This window comes from Cheilinus undulatus, linkage group 17, assembly GCF_018320785.1.
Source record: "Cheilinus undulatus linkage group 17, ASM1832078v1, whole genome shotgun sequence".
In the NCBI taxonomy this organism is placed as follows: Eukaryota; Metazoa; Chordata; class Actinopteri; order Labriformes; family Labridae; genus Cheilinus; species Cheilinus undulatus.
In genome coordinates, this window is record NC_054881.1 from 16,267,116 (window position 1) to 16,293,053 (window position 25,938).

Here is a 25,938-nt window from a genome sequence, read left to right on the forward strand (position 1 = left end):
TCTCATCCACTGCCATCCCTAAAGTTTTATGAATGAATGAATGAACGAACAAATACATAAATGAAAATGTCCGTTATTTTGTTTCTACTTACAACAATTCAGATACAAACCATGCTATTAATACACTTTCCCTAATTTTTACAATGTTCAATTATATTTAGCTTAGTTAGCAGAAAATATCTATAAATATAAGCAACAAATAGTTATAGGAATCACTTTGTTGATGCAGCTTTACAAGAATTAGTAGTACATTTCTAAAGCATTGATAGAGAGGAGGGGATATTTGAAAAAAGGCCCCTGTTTCTACTGTGGTGAAGCCCGTTTTAGAGGTCATTACAGCAGAGTGAGCTCTTTGCTAGCCCAGCACAATCTCAACATCCTTAAAAACCTTTGGGATTTCAGCTCTTTGGGTAGATTTATGCTTGTTTACAATGAAAGGCCTACCTCAGCCATAAAGAAGCCATGCACATCAAATATTCAACTATATCACAGTCTGTGCCTTTTCTTGAAAATGCTCCCTACATGATGCTACAAACTGAGTCACAATGCATCTGTATGCAGACTATATGCAACCGAGATAATGCTGTGTGTGGGTTTGTGTATAGCTGGGCTGGATACACTGACTGTGGTTCAGATATCTCCGGAGACTGCAGGCCAGGGATGATGTGTGACCATGGAAACAGTGAAGTCTTCATAAAAGCATTGATTCAATAGGGATTTAAGCCTGTCATCACTTTTCAAGCTGAGTGAAAGATGATGTCATGACCAGCTCAACTACTTAAAGCCTTCATCCCTTCCTAAGATGCTTCTGAAAGCTGAGCCTGACCAAGCACAAGAGTCACAAGGGCAGAGATGTGCACAGATTGCGATGTTTGTAGGCGACAACATTGACAGAGCGAGCCTTAGAAGCAACAGTGATTCACATTTTTTCCTCATTAACATGTCGCCAGGATTTACTGGGGCAAGAGTCTCTGGATTGCATAAGAAGAGCAGAATTGACTGTTGATTTTCTATGCAGAGTCAGCTCATGTGCGGCATGTAATAACTGTTATTAGAAAGGATTCGACTGCTTGTGCAGACAGATGTTGTGTTGGGATGATGTCATGCAGCTGGGGATTATGCTGATAAAAATGCACGGTAAACAAGTCACTCTAATTATTTAATCATCATAGTCCAGTGAAACCTCCCTTTTTTAGCAAAAAAAATACATTTCACGGTTTTGGTTACATCAACATCCAATTATGAGTTCCTCCATAGTTTGTCCCTTTTAATCTGCATAATCATTAAGATATTATGTCAGTCATTTAGTTGTGGTAATATCATCATCAAATGACACCAGATGACAGCTGTGGGCAGAGCCAAACAGCGCACAGCAGAGCAGGTTCAATTAGATTTGCAGTGTCTCCCTGCAATCCATCTCAACAATATCCTTCAAACGGGCACAATCCCAGCATTAGCGGCTACAGCCTGCCTGGCCTGGCCTGTCCAAGCTCCTTTGCAAATGCACAAAATTGCTTTGGAGCGGAAGGGGGAAAAGACTGAGGGCATGGGAAGCAAAGAAGGGACAATGAAAGAGGGCGAGCGGAGGGCAGAGGGTTTACAGTGCTGAGAGCCAATGATTCTTCAAACACTGTATAAAACATCAAAAATGTCAGTGTGGGTCAACTGGGAGCTAGCAGTGACCCAGCATTAGCATAAATATAAGTTATGGGTCTTTTTAGTCATTTGACAAACACTGTGAGTTGCATTCCTTTAAGTGGAGCCTTGGCAGCAGTTTCTCTGCATTCTGACAGGACAGGCATGAGATGAATTACAATGAATACAAGCTCTCTGCAATCTGGATTAAGGATTCACTTAAGTGCTCATCTTGTTATGCTCTTAAAGCCCTCATATCTATATTCTAAATAACAGACATGTATGGCATCATAGACTTGGAGAAGCCTCCTTACATACTTTTCATGGTCCTGGAAAACACTTGATATTACACTGATAATATGCAACTTTCTTAAAGGAGCAGCAACATAACCATTCATTTCTTTACATTGATTTTCTTAGCTTTTCTTTACCCTAATGCATGTTAATGTTGAGTAATCCTCTTGGTTTTGTATGACTGAAAAAGGGACATTTCTCAGGTGGATGCCCTTCCCATTCAATTGCAGCGAATTTTACTGAATATTTCTAGCAGTGTTAGAACAATGGCTCACTCCAGTTTTCTTGGATAATTCACTCGGGCCTTGCAGGGGAAAATCCAGGTAAATTCAGGGTGAAAAATTTGTTAGCAATCACACATGTACAGTAGCTCACCCCAAACTTTTCAAGTAGTTTTCAGGAGTTTTGTTTACATTTCAAAGCAAAGTACACTCTTAAACTGAACAAAAGGATCATATCATATCATTTTGTTGAAACTGATGACATCAACGTTTTTAAGTGGTGGAAATTGATTTTTTTTTTTATAATTCCTGATGAGTTAATAAAACTCAAAACATTAGGGGCAACTGATTACATGAAACTCTAAACTACACTTGTCTAACTGAGTCAGTAACTTTACTCATGGTGCAACAGTGTCTAATTCTGAGCGGTATTCTGGCAAAGCTCTGCAGATTAGGGGTTGATTGTCAAATCATTTGATTACAAAAACTTAAAATACATAACGTGATTGAGTACTGTTCACCTAAAACTAAAAATGTCAACCATTGATTGTCCTTTTTTTGATCAGAACACAATAACAAAAAGATGGAAAACGAAGCAGATCTCATTTATTTTGATTCTTTTAGAGGGGAAAAGGAGAAAAGGACAATAAAAAAATAGAAAACTGAAAATGAAAAAATGTTAATTTTTTTGTTTTCCAGTTTTTGATTCCCAATTCAATATGTATATAAGCTGCCTGAAAGGGCCAAGGGTTGGTTTTTGTGTTTTGTTTTCCAATTTTGAATGGTAATTGGGAAAAAGCTTTTTCCTCCTTTTGGATTTTTGATTTAACTTAAAAAATCTGTTGGAATGTAAATACACTAACTGTAGTGACAGTGTATCTGATTCACAGCCTGAGGCTTTTTTTGTTGCAGCAAGGAGACAAGTTTAGTTCCAGAGACAGTCGCAAGGAACAAGACAAAATACTACTGAAAAGTACCAGAGTTTGGGAACCTGTACAGCTGTGGAAATCTGACCAATGAAAGAAGACAATATTCCGGACAGACATCCCACTCATGACACTGCTAGTGATGATACTCTCTGACCATTCAGTGCTCAGCACTGTGTTGACATCCACTAAGTATCAGCTAAGCTTGCTTGGAACCTCTAGAAAGGTGATACCAAAAGAGCACCAGGTACAATCCTGAATGAAAAATTAAGGGAAAAACTTGTAGAGTCAAGATGAGTCAAGCCAGAAACACAGTGGAAAAGCAGTGTTATATGACTTGTCAGGCACTATATATGTTTCCATGGAAATTAAAAACAAGGCTTCATTTGCCTAATTACTCCATTATTAATCAGGGAGAGTTTCTACAGTTTTATTAAATTAAATTCTTCAGCCCTTCCTTCACACAACATCGTAAAACAATAAACCTCCCTTAATAATCTCCCATAGCAATAAACTACAAGACAATTAGAAAAACAACTTAGAGCCAAATGAGATAATTGCTCATTAAGTACTGCATAAAAACACATAAAGTAGCTTGATATTATGTAAAACAGGACATAAAAGAAATGCATGGCTGGATTCTTACCAGACTATTCCCTGAGCTCCGGAGCCAATGGGCTTTAAATTCTGATAACGTTTTAAAACTGTGAAGGTAGAGTCTCCTACTTCCACGCTGTAAAACTGGTTGTCCACTTTGCTTTTGCTCATGTTGTAATGTTTGGCAATATATGACACATCCACTTGTTTTCCAAAACCCTGCAATGAGGAAAGACAACATAACAGACTCCGTTACTAATGCTAAAGATGATTTTGGTTTTTACTTACCTGGACAGTATAACACACCTGGAAGAGAATTGTCACATTACAAAATAGGACATTGATTCACATATCAAGATATTAACATTTAACATATTTCAGTTGCTGTTATATCATCAGCTCCACTTCTACAACTACTATTCATCAATATAGGTCAAATACAGTGAGTGTCATGGTCTAATTGGTCAAACTGGAAGGTAGGATAAACAGGACGGGGCATGCAGTACAGTTGAGTTTACACTTTGATTATTTCCATGCAGAAATGTGAACTCTATATTAGCCATGTAATGACATTAGTGTCACTAATGTCTTTACTGTAGTAACTGGACTAAAGACATTATTCTTTCATTAGAGTGCACACAACAATCGGGCTATAATTACTTGGGCAGAGCAGTCGAACAAATGGTGCCACAACAAAAAATCAGTTAATTACAGAGGGGCTAATTACAACACAGCTCACAAACCAAACAAAGCTGTGCCACTGTGTGTTATTACTGTGGGGCACACCAGTTTGAAACACTGCCCTCGGACGCCATGAAAAATTAATACATGTGATGTAATACATTAAATCCAGCATGGCTGGTGGGTCATTGAAATCTATGATCTAATTATTTCAATACATTGGACTGCAGCATTTGCTGTGCAGCCACTGGTACCTATACAGCATCAAGCTAAACATGCATCTGTAATGCAGACATTTCATGCAAAGATAACCTGTGCTATTGTGCCCTGTAGGCTTTACTTCTAGTCCTTAAATATATGTTTACTAGCATTTCTTAGAATATAAACTGCTCTGGTGTAAAATCATAACTCCATAAGAGATGGCAGTTAAATTTTGAGATGACTACTGAGTTAGTGGTGTGAAGCTGTGTTTCCACCAAGCTGTCAAGTTCAGTTCAGTTTGGTACAGTACACAGTTAGCCTTTCTAATGACAAAAGTTGGAAAAGGTACCAAAATAACCAATTCATACTGTCCTCCTTTTTGGCACTCCTTCGTTAAGGTACCAAGCGCACCTATTCAACATTGAAGGGGGGAGAAAGACTCACTGTCAGCCCTGTGATTGACTGGCGACCAGTCCAGGGTGTAACCCGCCTCTCGCCCAGTGCCAGCCCAGAGGATAAGCTCCAGCCCCCACGCGACCCCTGACGGGATAAGCTGTATAGAAACCCTGTGACCCCCACTAAGCACTATATAAAATGGATGGATGGATGAAAGACTCACTGCAGTCCATTGATTGGTTGAAATAATCGTCACTTCCTGTGTGACAGCGCTAATGATGAACATACACAATATATGCCATGTTTGTACTGATCTGAACAACTTTTCTTCCTTATTTTGTCATGCACATGCTTGTACAGAAAATAAGGATATTCTATTTGGCAAGAAAAAGAAAAAACTTGTGTCAACCTTGGTCCTGTACTGTCCTGGACTCTGATGGCCATTGTCCAGGCCTGTATCAGGTCCATGCCCCATCTCTCAAGATGTCTTCCATGATGCACACAGTTGTCCTTGATGTCTGGTCCAGCCCAACAGGTTCTGTGTGCCCAGTATGCAGTGAGCTGGATCAGGCTGGAGAAAGTGTGCCAGGTGTCCATGGAAGCACAACTGTGGCTCCTGTGTTCAGCAGCTGACCCCTCCCATCCCGCTCTCCTGAGCTTGTCATCATTAGACACTTGACCAAATGGACAAATGTGCCGGAGACAAGTCGTCACAAAGGAGTCCAGCCGACGCCACTTGCCATCAGTCAGCATCCAGGTCCAGAGCATAGTAAGATTGGGCGAACCAAGGAGTGAAAAACTCGGACTTTCGTCCACATACTCAGAAACCGGGAGCACCACGCCACCTTGCCCATCAAACCCAGTGCCGAAGTGCAAGTCTGCAATTGATCTCAGCCTAGCAGTTATTGGATCGATAGATTTCACTACCAGGGTAGGTGAACTCCTCCACAACCTGCATGCTCTCACCATTCACAGGCACAGATTTGATAGCAGCATCCAAGGTGTCCCAGAATGCCTGGATCTTTGATTTGGTCCAGGAGATGTGCCTTCCCAAAGGTTTAGCTTCTACACTCAGCAAGTTAAGAACTCACAAATGGACATCTACAGTCTCACAAGGATCACAACATCATCAGCAAAGTCCAGATTGGTGATTGTGAGCGTGCTGGTTGACAGATTAATGGTTGTGCACTGAAGCTACACCATAGCCCACGCTGTAGGTATGCATAACCCTGAACCCTACACAGACACCAAAAATGAACTCCATGTCAAATGAAACAGACTGCAAGCCCTGTGACTGTGCCACTGGTTATCACTGGTGACTGCCAGTCCCTGAATAATGTATCCATCTCCTTCGATGTCTCCTCACTTTTTCTCTTTCCTCTTTGTTTGGGTGTGAGTTTGAGTGACACAGACGTACCAACATAAAAGTATGCAGTTTTCACTATGGCATAGTTCACGCCTTGAAATAGATGCACAGACCAGGTCTAAGAGCCAGCTGTTTTACATGACCGGCAGATGCCAGACTCCTTGAGAGCCCATAACTTTTATTATGTTACACTTATACAGTGGTTGCACAGACATATTAAAAGCCTGAACTGGACTCAATGAAGAGCTATTGAGAAGCTGAAACATACTCTTATGATGAAGATGAGCCAAATGATAGGGATCTCTACACTTTTGCTAGGCTGTCTGTAGAAATGCAAGAAGATCTGGGTTTACTGTACCAATATATCTTGAATGAAACAGGACTTCTTAGTGGAAATGCACCACAAGAAAATCACTTTAAGTACTAGACGTCATGAAACCCTCTTTTGCTTAATCATCCTAAACTTTGCATGAAATGTTTTACCTATCCAGAAAGTCTTCCATTTTCATTACATTATACATACATACATTAGTCATATGTATAGTTAATATTTTATCTTTATTCCTATGTAAATGTAGCTTTTGTAAACTCAAACTTGATTTTTTACACTTTACACACATAAAACACAACATATCCACGACAAATAGAGCAATGAAAGGGGAAATGGAAGTGAATGAATACTGTACCTTTTTTACCTGTAAGGAACACACACCTGACAAAAGGCTATCTTCACATCCAGGATTGGTTGGCTGCAGTTATATAAGAAATGTCTGCTCATAAATACCTGCAAGACACAAAGAGAGGAGAGCCAAGATCAGAGGGTAATGTGTGTAAAGTGTGGACATGAGTAACAAGAATTTACAATATGAGCTACAACGGGAAATGACCTGACTCTGAGTCCATAAACTTTTCTCCTCTCCACTGAGGTATGGGTATCATCTATCCTACTGCCAAAACTCTACATAAAATATAGTGCAGTTTCATTTATCGTGGTCTCTCTGTGAACAGAATTCTTTGACATGCCCACCAAAGTGATGGATAAGATGTTTGGACCAGTGTATATACACGCCTCCAGATGTAGAACTAAATTCTTCCAGACAACTGATGGCTTGCTTCTCTTTGTCACCATCATTCTTGTTACATGAGAGGAATACTAGTCTCCTACCTGCCTACATACCCCTGTATGATACAGGAATGGACCAGTATATGGATTCTTATTACAGCATGGCTACAATCACAAATGTCCTTCAGATACTGGTGTGACATTCTATTAGCTTTATTAGCTTAACTCTATAAAGGACTAAGAAACAATATTGACATTTTGTTAGTTTCCTCCTTGCAAGCTGAAGTCTTCCATTTCACCTCTTTGTACTACCCTTTATCTAGGAACACAGCATAAACATAACCTGACACGCCAGATGGATGTGTTTCACACATCCATCTGGTAAAGCTTCAATAGGAAACGTTTGGGAAAAGGCAGAGGCTTTGAAAAAAACTCGGAGTGTGATTGGATGAACGTTCTGTCACATCTCTATGGGCCAATCAGAGCAACAAAACAAGTGACGTAGTCGCTATCGAGCTGCACATGCGCAGCTACCGAGGAATAACGCAAAACATGGCGACTATAGACATGTAAGTACTTGACTTTTGTTGTTTTTTGAAAAGAAAACAACTCAATGCTGTTCTTTGTTCTTCTTTTAACAAAGACATGTCATCAAGTTCTGATAAAACTGGCGCTTTAGCAGCATCTACGCTAAGCTATTCCGCCATAATTGCACCGGCCTCTTGCTGCTGCTTGTTTATGTCACGACTCTGCCGCGCCTGAAAGTACTGCCCCTCGTCGCTGATTGGTCCTGTCACTTTCTAACCAGGCCCAAATGGTTCAGATGGGAGCTTTGCAAGATGGAAGAAGCACTCGGAGAGCACACACCTCCGCCATTAGCCCTATCTCCCAATAGTGAGAAATCCTTTAAAAAATTCCTGGATCCATCCCAATGTGCCCCCCACCACGGCATTCGCCGATTACTCCTTCCCTGGTGGGGTGGACACCCTGTGAGCCAACAGATGCACCCATGGTCTCACCGGACGACTAGAAGTCATGGCAGAGGGTGAATATTCCTCTATTCCTCCCAGCAGTGTGAGTATTTTCGCTACAATTCGCTGTCTTTCTCTCTGTTACGCTCCAACTTGTCTCCTCAACCGGGCATGCGTCTTTCAAACTTTATAAACTCCAAAGCTTTGAATAGAAACACACCCAAAAACTGCTGCTGGGATTGAAGTAACTCATGTCCGCCATCTCCTGGTGTAAAGTGGTAATAGCGCAGACCTCCGCCATTAGCCCTATCCCCAACAGTACAGAATCCTTTAAAAAATTCCTGGATCCAGACAGTGACCTGGATCACTTTCAAAATCTAATCAGTTCTTCCTTATGCCATTTCTGACATTTCCTGAAAATTTCATCAAAATCCATCCACAACTTTTTGAGGTATGTTGCTAACAAACAAACTAACCAACAAACAAACTCACCCGATCACATAACCTCCTTGGCAGAGGTAATTAACTTAACATGCATTGTTGAAAATTTTTTGGAAACTTGGGTTACGATCTCTCATAAGACAGACTGGTGGGTCCTGAGCATGGACCAGTTGAGAACTACTGCTTTTGATTACTATTTAAATCTCCATACATATAATGTATGGAATACAATACAATATTTTCTATTTTAGGACCACAGACCCTTAAAGAGAAAAACAGAACAGCCAATTATAAACATAAACATTTTTATTTTCATCCAGTAAGACTGTATGCACTTATCAGCATTCACATTGTATTGCCCTGACACTTATTAACCTCCTCAACCTACAAGTAGGCTGTGAGTTATGAGATAACAAAGGCAGCTTCAAAGGGTTACATTTAATACTGCCTTCATATATGAAGGCAACTTTCAAAGAGCTCATAACATCAGGCAAGGCATTTGCATAGAAGTAGAGTAGTCATTTTTGGCACAGTCGAGGGGCTTTTTATTGCAAATGGGGCAGTTACTGGGTCGATTTGGTTTTCACATTTTCTGAGGCTTTTTTTTTTTTTTCTTTTGGCAGCACTATTCGAAGGATTGCAATGAAGGAATAAAGGGCAGCTGCTCCCACATTAAGAAGGAGCTGAAAAGGCTGCAGCTATCACCCACAATGACTTTGGCTTCAAGGATTTTCCAGGTAATGAAGCTCCCAGTATGCTGATGATTATGTGTTCTGCATGGATTCATGTGTGGGGCTCATGGTGGCTTTGAAAATGATGAAAGAAAAAAACAGACTGGGGGTAGCTCATAAAACAGCGACAGGGCCTCAAAAATGCTTACTCTGCTCTAGCCCTTCACAAAATATAAATGAACACTCAACAAGCTTTGCAATTTACCCTCAGAAGGTAAATGTAGGACTTTAGAGACACAAATTTATCTGTCAGCTTCACCAGTCCTCCACTAATGCCACAGCCGAGGGTTTAGTGTCTGTGCTCAATCTAAGAGGAGCAGGACGACATTAAAAAAAGAGATGTGGGACACAAAGGCTTGAGTTTTCTGCTTTGGCCTATTTGGGTTGACCTTTTACTTCAAAAACATGCAGTGACACTTTAAAAAAGATGGCTGATACTCCTGTAGTGTGCACCTTTTATTGAGTTTGCAGTGTTTGAAACTCTGAGCAAAATAGAAAGTAGAGATGAGTGAAAAATTATGCAAACATGAGGCTACAGTGATATGGATGAGGTTTAAGCTGTAACTTTTGTTCACAATCAGTACATCAGTTGCAATCTCTCAAGCCACCATTAATATTTCACATCACACTTGTATGTTTGACATGACAACACTGCCACAGCATCAACAAGCACAATGTTTACTATTAATCTAACAGGTCAACACAGACACACCTCGCTAGCGATGTTTTCCCTTCCCTTCCCCTAAACATGTCCCCTTTTTATCTGTAGCCATCAGTACACACAGATATCGAACCCCTCCCATGGTCAAACTGTCTTTTAGTTTGTCTTTCAGCAGTATGCACTGTTACAACTCATACACCTGGATTATTGTTTGACAAGGTTTTGAAGGTTGAAAGCAAACATGCAAAGGAGATACCACTACATTTATGCAGACCTTCAAATCAGACTTAGATAATAGTTTTCTCTGTTTTTCCCAATATAAACACAATTACTTGAGAAAACAACATGATGAAAATGCGTGAAAGAAAATGGCCAAATGTTGCTAAAAGGCTTCTGAACATTGCCACTGCTGATGGAAGAAATTCATATCAAGATCAACGGATTTGAACAGCCAGCAGGAAGATTATATTATAGAGAAGGTAAATGGAGAACAATGTCACTCATGATAACAAGTGACACGACACGATACAAAAAGATGGGACACAATACAGTGGGATAGGTTACAATATGAGGCAATACGATATGAAACCATAAGACACTATACAATACTTTAAGATACAATGCCTTACCAAATGATAAAACATGATGCTGGGAACACAATAGGGATGATATTACAATACAGAATTTCTGTGATAATAAACACTTGACATGACATGACGGGGTAAGACATGATATTCTACAATATGATATACGATACAGAACAATACCATACATCCAGATACAATGCTAGGACCACAATATGGATAATATCACATAGTTTGTATATTATTTTATTACATTGTATTATATATCATTAAAAAAATACTCAAAAGTAAGCACATCAAAACAAGCCCATACATTGAATATGTTTATTATTTGATTAATTTTGAAATATTCTTGTTTGATATGAATAGGGCACTTCATATTTTTTTAGCTATTTGTTAACATTTATTATAGAACAACACAATATTACACAAATCAATAGGATACAATACAATAAAATATAATACTACACGACACAACAGGATAGAATGCGATAGGATACGATAAGATATGATGGGGGTGATGTGATATGATACAATACAAAGAACAAAACAATATAATATGAAACAATATGAAACCATACAAAACAACATAATAAGCTAAAATACAATACAAATGATACAACACAATGCAAAACAATACGCTATATGGATATGCTGCATGAGATACGATGCTAGGAATGTAATATGGATTTATTTTAGTTTTTTATTCATGTTTTATCATACACCAATACAATAGAAACAATACAATACTATATGATATACTTAACAAAACAAAATGATACTATGCAGTACAATATGATACAAAACAATACAAGACAATATGATATGATACAATATGATGCAGTACAATACAAAATAAAACAAAATGAAAAGGTTTGATACAAAACAGTATGATATGACAGGATACATCCAGATACAACACTAGGAACACAATAAGGATAATATCACATAATATATATATATGGTAAAAAATGTATCATTTAAAAATCCTCAAAAGTAAGCACATTCAATTTAGCTCGTACTTTATGGATCTGTGTGGTTTCTGATTAATTCTGAAATTAATTCATTAGAATATAGATAGTGCACTTCATTTTTTTAGTTATTTGTTAATGTTTACAATAGACGGATATGAAACAAAACAATACAAAACCATATGATAAGATATGGTATACAAAGCCATATGATATGGTATGATAGGATACGTCCAGATACGATGCTGGGGAAGCAATATGGACCATATCACAATTTATATATGCAAAAAAATTATGTGTTATTGAAAAATTCCTAAAAGTAAACACATTAAAACTAGCCTATACTTTGTATACAGCGCCTGTATAATTTTTGATGAGTTTGGAAATGTATTCATGGTTTATATAAATAGTGCAGCTCACTCTTTTAGTTACTTATTAATGTTTATAATTGTTTGACCTCAACGACTATACTGTAGTTATCAGCCATTCTTATATGGTCACTGACATTAGAGGTTTTCTATGTGATATCATCAACAGATCATTCAGTTACAAAGCTCCGTCTGACTATAACAATCTACCCTGCTCATTGAAGTTTGGGTATGTTGCTCCTTATTTGCATAGCTACTGACTACTTATAAATCATTTAATTGTTTTTACTGTTGTATCTTTTTTTTTTTTTCCGGAGCCCCTCAAAAATGAGATGCTGCATCTCAAGGGGTTATCCTTTAATAAATTCAATTCAATTCAACATAATACATTAGAGGCTGGAATTACAGAGTAGCTCATGACATGGAACAACTGGATATGTTAGGATTTGATAGGATACAATATGATGCAATACAACATGTGATTTGATACACAGTGTGTGGCCTACAGTAACATTAGGATCATGATATAGCACTAAAACAATGATTGATATATTCAAGACAGTCCCATTGGCACATCACTATATCTGATTTACTGAAGAATACAAAATACCTTTATAGAGGACAAATACAGGCATACTGTATTGGCTTATTTACTGCAATCTGGTTTAACTTTCATCTTATCCTGTGTTACATTCATCTGCCATCTTCTTCAGTCCCCTCAATCATGCCATAAAGGCCACTGTGATGAGTCATGAACTGGTGACGCAGTGAGTCAAATTGACAGGGAAATCTGAGAACCGTATTAATTCTCGTTTAAGTATTCATATTTAGCACCAGCAATCCAATAACTTATCACACAAGTCAGGAAAATATTATTTTGACATACTTGTATTTAATTCAATTACAAAAAAATAATAAAATATGAAGGTGTTTATAATACATTCATGGTGAAAGAAATGCCAATATTGTACACATCTTTAGATTGGTAGAGAGAAAAAACAAAGAATGATTTTAAAATCTTTATCAAAAAACACTAGCTGTGTCAACATTTGAGTCATCTCAAGTGGACTGCTCTTTTCATCATTAAAATCCTGATCTATAACTCAGATAAAGAGTTTATCCTGCAGATTTTATAAAGAGCAAGAGGAGCAGCACTAGTCTTAACTTGATAAAGGCCATAAAAACTTCACAGGGATTTACACATCCCAAAGATTATGAATAAGACAGTCAACGTCTGTCAAGCAATAAAAAAGTCAATTTGATTTGTGTATTTATCAGCAACAGTTAATAATGAAAATGTGATGATGGGGCCAAATCAAAACCCTCCAATGCAATTATTACACTAGTGAGGCAGAGAGCGAGTGAAGCAGCAGATTCTGTGATTGTGTTTGTTCAACCTTTTGAACCAGATTGTGCTGATAGCAGTCACACTCAGCACCGTCTTTAAAATGCTCATATATCACTCCTCCTACAAGGTGTGTCATCAGTGCAAGCCAATGTCTGGGGACTGAATAAAAAAAGGTGGTCAGTGAAGTTTCCTTTTCTACTCCTGCCTCGTCTGAGTTCAGAGGGATGAGAGTCACAAGCGTAAATGTTGGCAAGCACTTGCCAATGTTTGGCAACATGGCTGAGGAAAAATGTCCTTTTAATAGGCAGAAACCTTGAGCAGAACAAGACTCACTGGTGAGCTGTGTCACTGTTAGGGATGAGAAAGTGAGATAGCGGCAGAGACAGAAAAAAGAGGGGGATAGGGATAAACAAATAAAGCTCAGCCCTAAGGTTGTGATGCATGTAGATATATTAAAGAACATTCAATACAGAGATGTGGCAAAATATCAACAAGGCAGATTTTTTCTGACCTGTGTGATACAATTATTGAATCTCTGGTGATGTTAATGTTTGAATAAAAGAGAAAGATGGTACTCAATTAATATCAGGCAGTTGTGAAAAGAAGTTAAAGGATGGATTGTGATAAGAAGCAAAATTGATATCTGATCGTTTAAAACTGAATTTTAAGATTTTACAAATTACTTTTAAGGGTCCAAACAAAGGGTCCAAACTATATAATAGAAATTTTAACATCCTATGTCCCAGCCCGAAGCCTTAGATTCTCAGGTGCCAAAGTCCAGACTTAAAACTAAAGGTCACCAAGCATTTTCCATTAGGGCTGCTCGACTTTGGAACGACCTACCTGAGGAGATAAGGCATGCAGAATCACTCCTTTTAAACCACTTCTTAAAACGTATGTGATGTGATGTGATATCGTCTTCTTAATTCATTTTGTTTAATTTTGTTCTAACCTTTTAACAGATTTATTTCTATTTTTATGCTTCTTTTAGTTCACATTGTGTCGTATATCATTGCGTTGTATTGTATTGTAATGCATGTATCATATTGTTTAATTTCAAATCATTTATTATCATTAGTTTCATAGCAAACTACATCACATTGCATCATATCACCCAGCATCATATTATATCATATCTTATTATATAAAATTAAATCATACAGTATCATTATCCAACGCATAACTTTTTGCACATATCGTTCTGCATATCCTCCAGTTGTATAATATTGTATAATAGTATATTACATTGCATCATTTTGCATTGTATTATACTGTATTGCAGTGGTTCCCAACTTTTTTCATTACCCTCACTATTCATATCCAAGAAAAGCTAAGTAGATCATCACACACTTGTTTTTGCCAAAAGATCCACATATAAACTATCCACTATGCTTCTTATCTTGATTTTAAACTATATTCACATTTGTCATAACGCAGCTTAACATTTTGTAACGTATTGTAGCATAATGAAACACAAGAAAATGTATCTTATCAAACTGCATTGCAATCTAGCAGAACTTAAGGTATGGTACTGTATCATATCGTATTGTATTGAGTCATATCGAGTCGAATCATATCAGATCATGTCGTATCCTATTGAATCATATTGTATTGTAATGTAACATAATATATCATATGGTATGATACTGTATCGCATCATAAAGAATTGTATTGTATGGTGTGGTATTGTATTGTATTGAATTGTACCGATTGCATCGTGTCATATCCAATCAAAAACTGTCATAGCATACATCCATTCTCAGGGCGGTGATCGTATTGCATATTTTGTGTTCCCCTGTGCAATACTGGCATTCATACTACAATGACAGTGACATTTGTAGCAGCTAACGTCAAAGGTCATATACAAACATTGAGAACTATAGTATTGATAGTTTATTGTCTAAACTTTGACAAATTTGGTTGAATGAATTCTACCAAAAAGTCTAAAAATTAAGATAATGTCTTTGTATTTTTTTAATCATTTTAAGAAATGTTTAAAATTGAAGGAAAAATTCATCCATGCATCTTTGTAGCACAAAAACAAGTCTTTTTCTCTTATGCATAACTTAGTTTCTCTATCCAGCATCACTCAAAGTTGATAAAGCAGGGAAAAGATAACATGGAGATAACTCATGGAATGAAAATCAGAGGAGGATAAAAATAATAGATATCTGCTCTATGATGTAAGCATCAACTACAATCTCTATAAGACTCCCCCCTCCTGTGTCTCACTCATGAGACTCTCTTATCAGCGTTGCTTTGTGTTGCATCAGAGGAAACCTAGCATCTGCAGGACAGACAGGAGATCTGGACTTTTTGTTATATACATAGAATGACATTGCCCATTCATATTAATAGTAGGATGTTTTTAGTGATGGAGCATTATTCTTTGTATGAAATCTGATGTTGTTTATGGAATAACCAGGCTGTACAAATCACAGATTCAACCTTCAAGAGAAAACTCAGAGCCTGTGCCAAAGCAATTTAACACCAGACAAGAGGAGGCACATGAGCACACTCCCATTATGCCTACACCAACATGTAATTACTGTGCCGTGTTTTGATGTAAATCATGATTGATGTACATCTGTGTTGAGTGAATGAATCATTGCACCAGACTAGTAATCATGAACAGTGAAACACCATAGGAAAAAGATGCCTGGCATTTGTAAGCTATCACTAGAAGCGTCCTAGGTAGAATAAATTGGATTTTAGTAGGGTGTTGTTTGCATTCAACAGTTTAAAAGTGGTTAATTATTTGATTTTGGGCTCATATGTTGATTTATTTTAATATTTTCTTTATGTAATACTGTTCTCTATGCTCTCTAGAAGCATTTAAAACACACGGATGTGCTGCACAATCCCAAAACGATGCTCCACTCATGAGATAGCAGTCATGAAGGAAAAATGAAAGAGACTCCAGACCAGGAGAGGCAGTTTTAATCATCCTCAATGGGCCAGTGCATTTCACTGATACAGCACACCATTAATCTCCAGGGCTGGCCTCGCTGATGCTGAATAGTGCGGCTGTGTGATGCATGTATGAGTGTGAGCGTGCTCTGCAGTTGTGGCTGGTCCTTGGTGTTTGGATCCTGGGCATTCTGTTACATCCGCCCTCATGGGCACAACAACGCCTCAGGCAAACTAGTGATCACTCTGCAGACTTCAGGAGGGAGAGTGCCGTTGTACAGCAGTAGCTATCAATCCAGGTCAGTCTACTGTATAAGACGTCCAGTTCTCTGATGTACCTTCAAGTTTATCGCACACAACTGGCAGCCAAGTCAGACTTTGATTAGATGGCTAGAGGAGCAGATTCACCTCTATAAAAGAGTCAAGCACTCACATGTCTTTCACCTCTTTACTACCACCAGTTATTGTTTGTTGTCAATTTTGTAGTTTCAAACACAATATTGGTGATGCATAACCTTGCAAAGCCAATGGATTGGCCAGACTTCATGTCTGTCATCAGACCCATCCATCTTGCAAAGCTCCAATCTGAAACAATTGTGCCCTAACTGATCCACGTCATTTGAGGAGAAAGAAGTGGTAGCCACGTGCAGGGTTTAGCTGTACTGGAAACCAACAGCAATGGCTGCCGCAGGTGAGGTGATTACTTCTGAAAGCGTAGCGGCAGATTTGTCAGATCTAGGGACATTTCTTTATTGAAACAGGAGCAAAGAGCCACACCAACAGATTCTCTTAGTGGAAAAGATGTTTTTGCACTTCACCTGAATGATATCAGCATGAGTTTGATCCACCAACAAGCTCAACCATTCAAAAACTACTGTCGAGCTCAGGATACAACCGAAGCTGCTTATGTCTACTACCTCAATTTGTCTTGTCGCCCTGATTTGCCCAAAATGAATGTGACAGACAGCATTTTTCCAATCACCTTCTGAGAATTTTGTGAAAAATCCTGCCTTTCTTAAGTGCTTTGTATGGGAGGTTTCCCAAATGAATGGGAATTTTATCCTATATAAAGTAAATAGACTGGTTTGTCAAATTGGGAAATACATTGATGATGTCAAAGTCTTGACAGTTCTGTTTCAAAGGCTAACATTATTTATTTTACACACTTAGCTGTTTATAATACCTGTATTGTTAGATCTACAAACATGGATGTAGTCCCACTGATGTCAGCCATTGGTTCTTGAAGAGGTGCTTTAAGTTCAACAATGGCGGCCACCGTACTAGTAAATGGTAATATGACTTGAGTCTGTATACTGTTTTAAACTATCTTTACACTACATGCTGCATATGTCCATTCACATCAAATTTACACTTTCTGTACGTTTATATGCACTAGTTACTAGTTAATGGACCTTCTTCCTGTTGACTCTGGTGGATACAAGAAAAAACTGGGTGTACTTAAGATAAACAATGAAGCTATGTACAACACTTCAACATGTGACTACAGGAGCCAGGGATCAAACCCCCGATCTTTCAGATCTTTCAGAAATGACCAGCTGTACTTAGCACACAGTTATTAAAATGCTATCTCACTATGACTTAAATCTAGAAACAGACAAAGAAGTGTGGTTAATAAAGCTTGAAGGCTGGCAAACAGCTACCAAGACAACTCAACCTCATCCCTTTATGCTAATTTACTCATAATATTGTGCTTAATAGCTGAAAAATGAATGAGTTAACAACAAATTAACAACCTATGCTGTGTGTAGCAATAAATAAATATGTGATCAGTACCAAGTTTGTATTTTGAACCAGGCTGTAAACATGTTTATTTCTTCTGTGAAAATTGAAATTTTAATATGGGACCTCATGGGGATTCCTTGCTGTTGGGGTCTGCGTCAAGTGGACACTTTAAGAACTGCAGGTTTTTTCAGCATTGGCTTCATTTGTAACTCATTGGTAATAACAGGCTGAATGCTAACTTAATGATGCTAATCAGAAAGGCCAGAAAGTGTGCATATATGAAATCATTAGGGAAACACCAACAGTCCTTGTCAAGCACAGGTGTAACAAGTTATATTTACCATGGCTTCATATTTTTTTTAGGTTTGTCAGACACGGGGGGCTGCTACAGCTCTATTTATGATAGGCAATAAATGTGAAATGTAAGTGCTGCAGTGAGACACACCACTGAGTGAGGATGCACAGTACAAGGGTTTATTCGCTCCACCTGTGGTTTCTCTGCTATAGCATGCTGTGGCAAAGCTCTGCTATGGCATGCTGGCTCACCGGCATGCCAAAAAGTGGAGCTAAAATTAATGTTTGCAGTTACAGCTGTCATATTAATGTGATGAGAAAAAGAGTGTTTGAGAACAAATCATTGTGGATGAAATACAACTGTGCCTGTTTGTTGGTGGTTAAATGTAGGGCTAGGTAATACTGTATGTCCACATAGTGTATCCACAGCAACAACATAGAAGTCCTAGAATATTTTAATGATAAAAATGCAGGGAAACACTTATTTGCACCAGTACATTAGTAATTTGGAAAAGTGAGTGGAATGTCCTATGAATGAGGGTTTCTCACCCCTCACTAGTTCAAGCCAGACAGTGCTCACTCTCATTTGGTTTGTCATTATGAAACTAACGGTATTTATTAGTACATTTTTTGACAACCTCAGTACATGGAAAGTTGACGGTGTCTGCAATTTTTGATACAACAAAATTAAAAAATGCCCTTTTTGTGAGGGTCAAGGACTTCTATATCCTCCAAAACACTGCATTAGATTCCACAAGCTCTTCAAAGTTAAATATCTCAAATACAGTGATGACAGATCCTACAAAAATGCAAATCTCATACAAAAATTTTGCTTCAGTATGCAATTTCTATGCTAGTCAAAAAGCCAGAGCCCTGTTAATAATACAACCACAAACACTTTGAAGTCATACTATATGGATTGGTGACGTAGCGGAGTACATCACTGATGTTCTTTATTCTACATCTTTATAATATTTGGCCTGAAATACTTACAACAAATGGTGAACAGTTTCTCAGCTTAGATGTAAGACATGTAGAGGTACATTGATCTGCTTTGGAGCTTTTCTTGGCTGAAACATTTATGATTAAAGAACAGGATATGAGATATTTCCCATGTGTCTTCAGGGTACATTTCATTACTTGTTGGAGATGTGCACCCGGGGGACATGGCACATCAATATCTAGTGTCTCAGGAATGAGGGGCTTTTGACTGGAGATGAATTTTATGAACATTTTAATAGTGAGTTATCTGGGAAAAAAAAAAATATAAGAATGACTCATCTTATAATAAGAACACATGTGCTGTTTGAAATATACATGAGGTACATGTTTGAGTAAAAAATGTTGAAAATGTACAATTTGCTTAAAGTTTACTTTTCAGACACTATTTCTAAACCAATCCAGCTCAGGATTGGAAAAAAGATTTATGATGCTATTCCTTCTTCTTGATATCCTGATTGGAGTACTGGTTAAAAGAACCGTTAAATTGTCTGATAGTTAATTCTTGAGTGTCCTGGCTTTCAAAAGAAACTTCTAGGCTATACCCAAATAAATACACCTTTAGAATGTAGACGTTAAGGTTCATTGCAACCACAATTCAACCTAACACAGAGTGTTATGCCTGCACTCTGCGTTAATTTCTTCTACATTTCCATATGTTTTCTGGAAGCTTGCAGACATGGACCAAACTTGTCAGCGCTACAAGAGACCAGTGTCAAGCTGTGCAGTCGACAGATAAAGTCAGACCAGAAAAAACACAATGAAAAAGAGCATTTAACACATAAAACATACACAACCCCAATTTAAAAAAAATATATATATGTATATATATTTTCCTGAAATGGTACAACTTCTCTGTTTGAATATCTGCTATGTTGTTTATGTTCTATTGTGAATATATGAGTTTATGAGATTTGCAAATTACTCCATTCTGTTTATATTTACATATGATTACAATCCAGAAATGCCCTATCTTCTTTGAGCCAAATTTCATTCAAAATGGACTGAGGCAAAATGGAAAACAGTTCTGTGGCCAGATGAATGAAAATTTGAAATTATTTTTAGAAACAACGGATGCTGTGTCCTGTTGACTAAAGAGAGGATGGACGATCCACCGCAGATTCAAAAACCTGAATCTCTGATAGTATTGGGTTGCATTAGTGCCTATGGCGTGGGCAGCTTACACATCTGGAAAGGCACTATAATGCTGAAAAGTGTATAAAGGTTTTAAAGCAACATATTCTTATCCAAACAACAACTCTTTGAGAGAAATTCTTGACTCTTTCAGTAAGATAATGCTAAACCACATACTGCATCCATCACATTAGCATAGCCGAGTGCTGAACTGACTTGCCTGCAGACCTTTCACAATAGAAAACGGATGGTGCATCATAAAAGGAAAAATCCAACAAAGAAGACCCAGGACCCAGAAACCGGTCTCCTTAATTCCCAGACATTTACAGACCGATTTTAAAAGAAAAGGGGATGCTACAGAATAAACAAGGCCTTATTCCTTACTCTGGAAAACTGAGATGACGTGACTTGTTTTAGCATAGTTTGTTGCTGTTGTCTCTAAATATCAGGAGATGACAATAAGTTGTGGTGGAAGGACATGTAGCCAAATATTGCACTGCAAATTAGTGCCAACAAAAGCTTTCTGAGTGAAAAATAAAAAGCTGAAAAAAATTTGATTGAGCATACAATTAAGCCAACATTGTTCCTTCACCCATTTTTACATAAAGATCCCTAAATTATGCAATGAAACTGTACCCATCTGTTCCACTCTACAGCCCAGCTTCCCTGCCCATTTCCCCAATGCATCCTTCTTAAAGGAGCAACACACTCTGAAATCACAGGAGGCCAATGCCGCCACTACTGCCCAGTACCTTAGACAACCCAACTTTAAAAATACAGGAGTCTCCCTTAAAGGTGAATTAATAAGTGAACTGGCTATAACCAGGTGCAGCTTTTTGAACCATATCAGAGGCATTTTGGATACTCAAATTGGTTATCTGAAGTCTTTGGCAGCTTGCCAGTATTGTGTGTTAAATTCAGCCTCTGTGCTGTACATTTACAGCTACGTACGGTTTGCGTTCAGTTATAAACAATATTTTATGTCTGCATTAAAGAGGCTGATTGACTGCTAGGCGTGTTATAAAACACAGTGGTGCCTGTATAAAACCCCACTACACACTAGTGTTATTGTTTCCTGTCGAATCCATCTTTGCTTCCTTTCCTCCCACCATTCTTCTTCCCTCTGTCATGCTTTCAGACTTACACACATTTTGCAAATGTCAAATAATGCACGCCACAGCATCATCCATAAGTCTTCATTCTCTCCTCCATCCTTAGCATTGCTGAGTGCCGCCACTCTCCTTTTCCTGCCTCTCTCTCTCTCTCTCTTTTGTCCCTCCCTTGCTCCCACCATTCCTGCTCCCAGGCTCCCAGCCTCGCTGCAACCGCCTCTCCCCTCCCCCTCCCTCTGAGCTCCATTGTGAGTGCTGCTTGGTTCAGCAGCCCAAGCCTCTCCTGCAGTACGTCGCTTTGCCTTGAGTTGCGTTTGCTGTGCAGCTCCAGCCAAATGCAGCACAGCCTCCCATATGGGCTCAGGGGAGAGGAAGGGAAGGAAAGCACTTCAAACTGCAGACCCAGCCAGGAAAACAAGGCAGCATGGAGTCCCAAACTCATCTAGAGGCTGTGAGAATCTGAATGATCGCTGACATCTATTGATTTGTTTCTTTAGAGCTGAAAATACACTTATCCTCTGTGTTTGCACTGTTGTCTCCCTCACACTCCTCCAGTTACTTGAAGTAAACACCAGGCATGTTAGCTTAAAATCTGCTTATGATGCAGTTTTCTGATCAGCCGCATGGTATCAGCGTGTACAGCTTTGGCAGGTGCATGAGCACGAACATGTGATTTACAGCTTTTCTTACAGAACCTGAATCCCACTCGATGGGAGGGCAAGACTGGAGCACGCTTTTGAAATCACTTTGCCTGCAGTAAGACAACCTCCTCATCTGTAACATGATGAATATATTTCATTTCCCATCATCACTGAGCTGTTCTGATGCCATGGTTACAGCAGGTAATGCTTTCAAAAATAGACACCTGCTGCAAAAGTATGCCTATTCTCTCAGGAGATTTCACCACACCTACTTGTGAAAACAGCACTTTTGCACCAATCTTTAAAGTGAGTACATGGAGAGAGAGAGTAAAAATAAAAGGCAGGTTTTCGGTATTGTATTAAGTCAGGATTTAAAATCCTTTGATGGCCGAGTTGCTACAAAGTCTGACCCCCACTGAGCCGTAATTCTCTTTGCAGATGTGCTGTGAGCAGATTGGGACCAAGGCTACCACAGCTTAAAGTCTTGCACTCAGCAATCTGCAGACATCAAATAAAAGCTGCATATTTGTCTGATCAAATCCAATTATATAACTGTGCATCTCAGTCTGCAGGCGTATTCCTGTTTACTGGAGCCCCGGGGAATCAACTTTCATGCTGCAAGAATTTCATTTTACTTATAAGTACGTGGGGGGGAACCCCTAACTGAATAAGACAGTATTATTGCTGAGCAAGACACAAGGAAGTGTCAACACAAAGCTTTTAGTTTAGAGCTGAATGCTGGCATTTAAATGCAAAAACACCATACAGCAAAAATGACTGAGTAATTCAAATAGCCTGCCGCAATTGTAAAAGCATTAAAAAGCAATAAGGCCCATAATGTCGAAACTTTAAACTATATTAGTTAAGGAGGGCTCACTCATTTACTTCTATGGTATGATATGACTCAATACAACATAATACAGTGCAACTGGATACAGTACCATACCAAACCATGTCATACCATACCATATCATATCATACCATAGCACAGTGATACTCGAAAAGAAGCGACACAATAAAATAAACATGTTTAATAAGCACATTACTGTAGAAGGACATGCTTGAATATATTTCAACTAACTTATTTTCCTAAGACAACATGGAAATGTGGTGTTTCTTGAGGTATTTCCTTACTATTTTGGGAAAACTAGCATTTATTATCTGGGGAAGAGGAGGTAAATAAGTCAAAAACTTTACAAAAATACCAAAAATCACTCGTCATTTAGCTAAACCTTAAAAAAATGAATGTACTGTAGGTCCACTTGGGATTCTGTACATCACTGACTTTTTGTCACTTTCTTTTATTCCTGGCAAACAGTCGCGACCCACTGGACACAGTTTTGCAAACCAGTTTTGGGTTCAGACCCACCAGTTGAGAACCACTACCATAGTAAACTCCTTCATATAGCTGGTTCAGAACCCATAGCATAGCTTACGATACCAAAGGACAGCATAGCATAGCATACTATAGTATACCATACTAAACCATAACATACTATAAAATACAAAAGCATACCATAGCAAACCATACCCTACAATACCATACCCTTCAATCGCAAACCAAACCATACCACACCATACAGTACTATAGCATGATACATATGTGCCACAATAAATATGTCATTCCAATATAGTGACTGCACAACTATTCATACATTTACTCTTTTAAAATCCTTCAATGATACATCATAATATTTGATTAACTAAGAAATTAAACTGTAAAAAACAGCGTTCATTGCTCTAAAAGTTTACTTTTAAATTCTTCTTGAATACTTGCCCTTATTTAAGGAAATATATCCAGAAACCTGCAAACATCACAAATGAATCCCACCTTTGAATTTTCAGCAGGTTTGAATCTGAAAATTGCACCCTCAAAAACATAGGTCATGCAGAGGTACTCTAACAGTTTTAGCAGCATGTAAGACAGTAAAAAGTTCCTTTTCTCAGTCTGTAACACGGTTTTGTAATGAGTTACATTTAAAAGTAACACTACCCAAAACTAGTTGGGAGTAATGAAGTAGTGGCCAACTGAGTCTGACTGGCAGGGGAATCTGTTAGGAGGGATTACCCCTTTTGGAAATGCAATCTTTTCCAACTTTTGATTTATGTAGAAAGAGGTGGAAATGGGGCTTGAAACATGGTACAGGTACAATGCATCAGTTAAATCAACCACTGAAACACTTTATTTCCCCACAAATCTATGAATATCTTTCAGCCAAATATCATAAACATGGATTAGCTATTCTACCAAAAAAGAAACGAGCTATTCAACCCAAAAAATGTTTCTGAGCCAGAATGCAAACACCTATTCTGGCTGGGAAAAAAACTGACATTAACATGGGACCTAATGGGGAAACACTGAAAGATACTGATTAAGGTATATTAATATCAGCCAAATGGTATATAACATTGACCAATTCAAGTCTTCTCATGCAAACAAATGAGCAAGTCATGCTTGGTATGTTTTGTAGCTTCTTCAGTTACTTACTTGCTAAACCTACACAAATATGCTTCAGGGCGACTTGTTTTTCTTATTCAACATTTTTTCTAAACCAAGTGATTCATCTTTCTTTTTTTTAAATCTTTTTATCATTATGTAACATGAACAGGCCCAGCCACTAAAAGTGGCTGGGCCCCTGAAAAACCAAATGAACCCTCCCCTGGTGTCATTTACTGATATCAGCGTATGCACATTGGATCAGTCGTGTTTGCTGGCTAACATTTATCTCCTAGGCCTGGCTCTGATCATCTTTGGAGCTGACTGAAAAAGTTTATTGCAGGTCTTGGCATTGCTACAGTGACATCATGGCTACTCTGAAATTGCTGTCTGGAGTTTAATAGTCCTGCCCAGGGAATTGATATTACAAATAAAGCCTCTTCTGATGACCTTCAGGGTTGCATTTTAATACTGGAAATGCATAAAACATGTAGAAATGGTCGTTTAAAAAGAAAAATTGCCATTGCTTGACAGTAGTCCCCCCCCCCCCGCCATGAACAGCCTTGAACATGGCAAAAATGAATTAATTTAAAGCACCTGTAAGGAAGTCTTGGGTGTGTGTGGACTTTAGTGCCCCCAGTGGACATACTAATAAGTTTTATCCCTTTTTGATCGTGTCCTGTACATATATGTTGTTTCTTGATCTAATAAACAAATCCTGCTTTGTTTTTACAGTGTATGACTCACTGTTAGTCTTTGCTGTGGGAATGTAGTCCGTGTCTGTTTCTTCATCATGCTGTTTATCTCTAGGTCTAACGCCCACCCATGGCAGCATCTACAGACATTAAAAATAACTTAATAGATATAATCAATCTTTTCTCTTATGGTTTCATTTGCATTTCAAGCTCTAAAAGAGAACCAGGAGCTTGAATCTGTCTGTTCTAATATTTGAGCTTCTATGATCACATATTGGGATGGATAATTAAGCACACAGTGTTACACAGTAAGAAACAACACCAAGCCAGGGTCACTGTGTGATGATGGACCACGCTATTGTTCCTCATCCATCCTCCTCTAATGACCACAGTGACCTTCCCTATAATCATAATAAGAACTTTGGCAGAATGGCGGCCAAAAGACTGATGAGGACATTTAAGTAATTGATGGTCAGTGAGAATTGTTCTGGAAAAAGTCCTGAAATTTTCTCATTAGG

General features: G+C 38.3%; 1 protein-coding gene across 5 annotated transcripts in view; it reads right to left on the minus strand.

Annotated features, from left to right (window-relative positions):
* mapk10 (mitogen-activated protein kinase 10) overlaps nt 1–25,938 on the minus strand; it is a 70,466-nt gene that overhangs the window by 39,881 nt on the left and 4,647 nt on the right. For 4 of the 5 annotated variants that reach the window (XM_041810774.1, XM_041810777.1, XM_041810778.1 and 1 more), the window contains exons 2-3: nt 7,030–7,101; nt 3,723–3,892 (exon numbers count right to left, since the gene is read on the minus strand). In XM_041810774.1, the coding sequence (XP_041666708.1) occupies nt 3,723–3,892; nt 7,030–7,101 (242 nt within the window). Of the gene's footprint in view, nt 1–3,722; nt 3,893–7,003; nt 7,102–25,938 lie in introns of all 5 variants that reach the window. The other variant, XM_041810776.1, reaches the window with a different exon arrangement.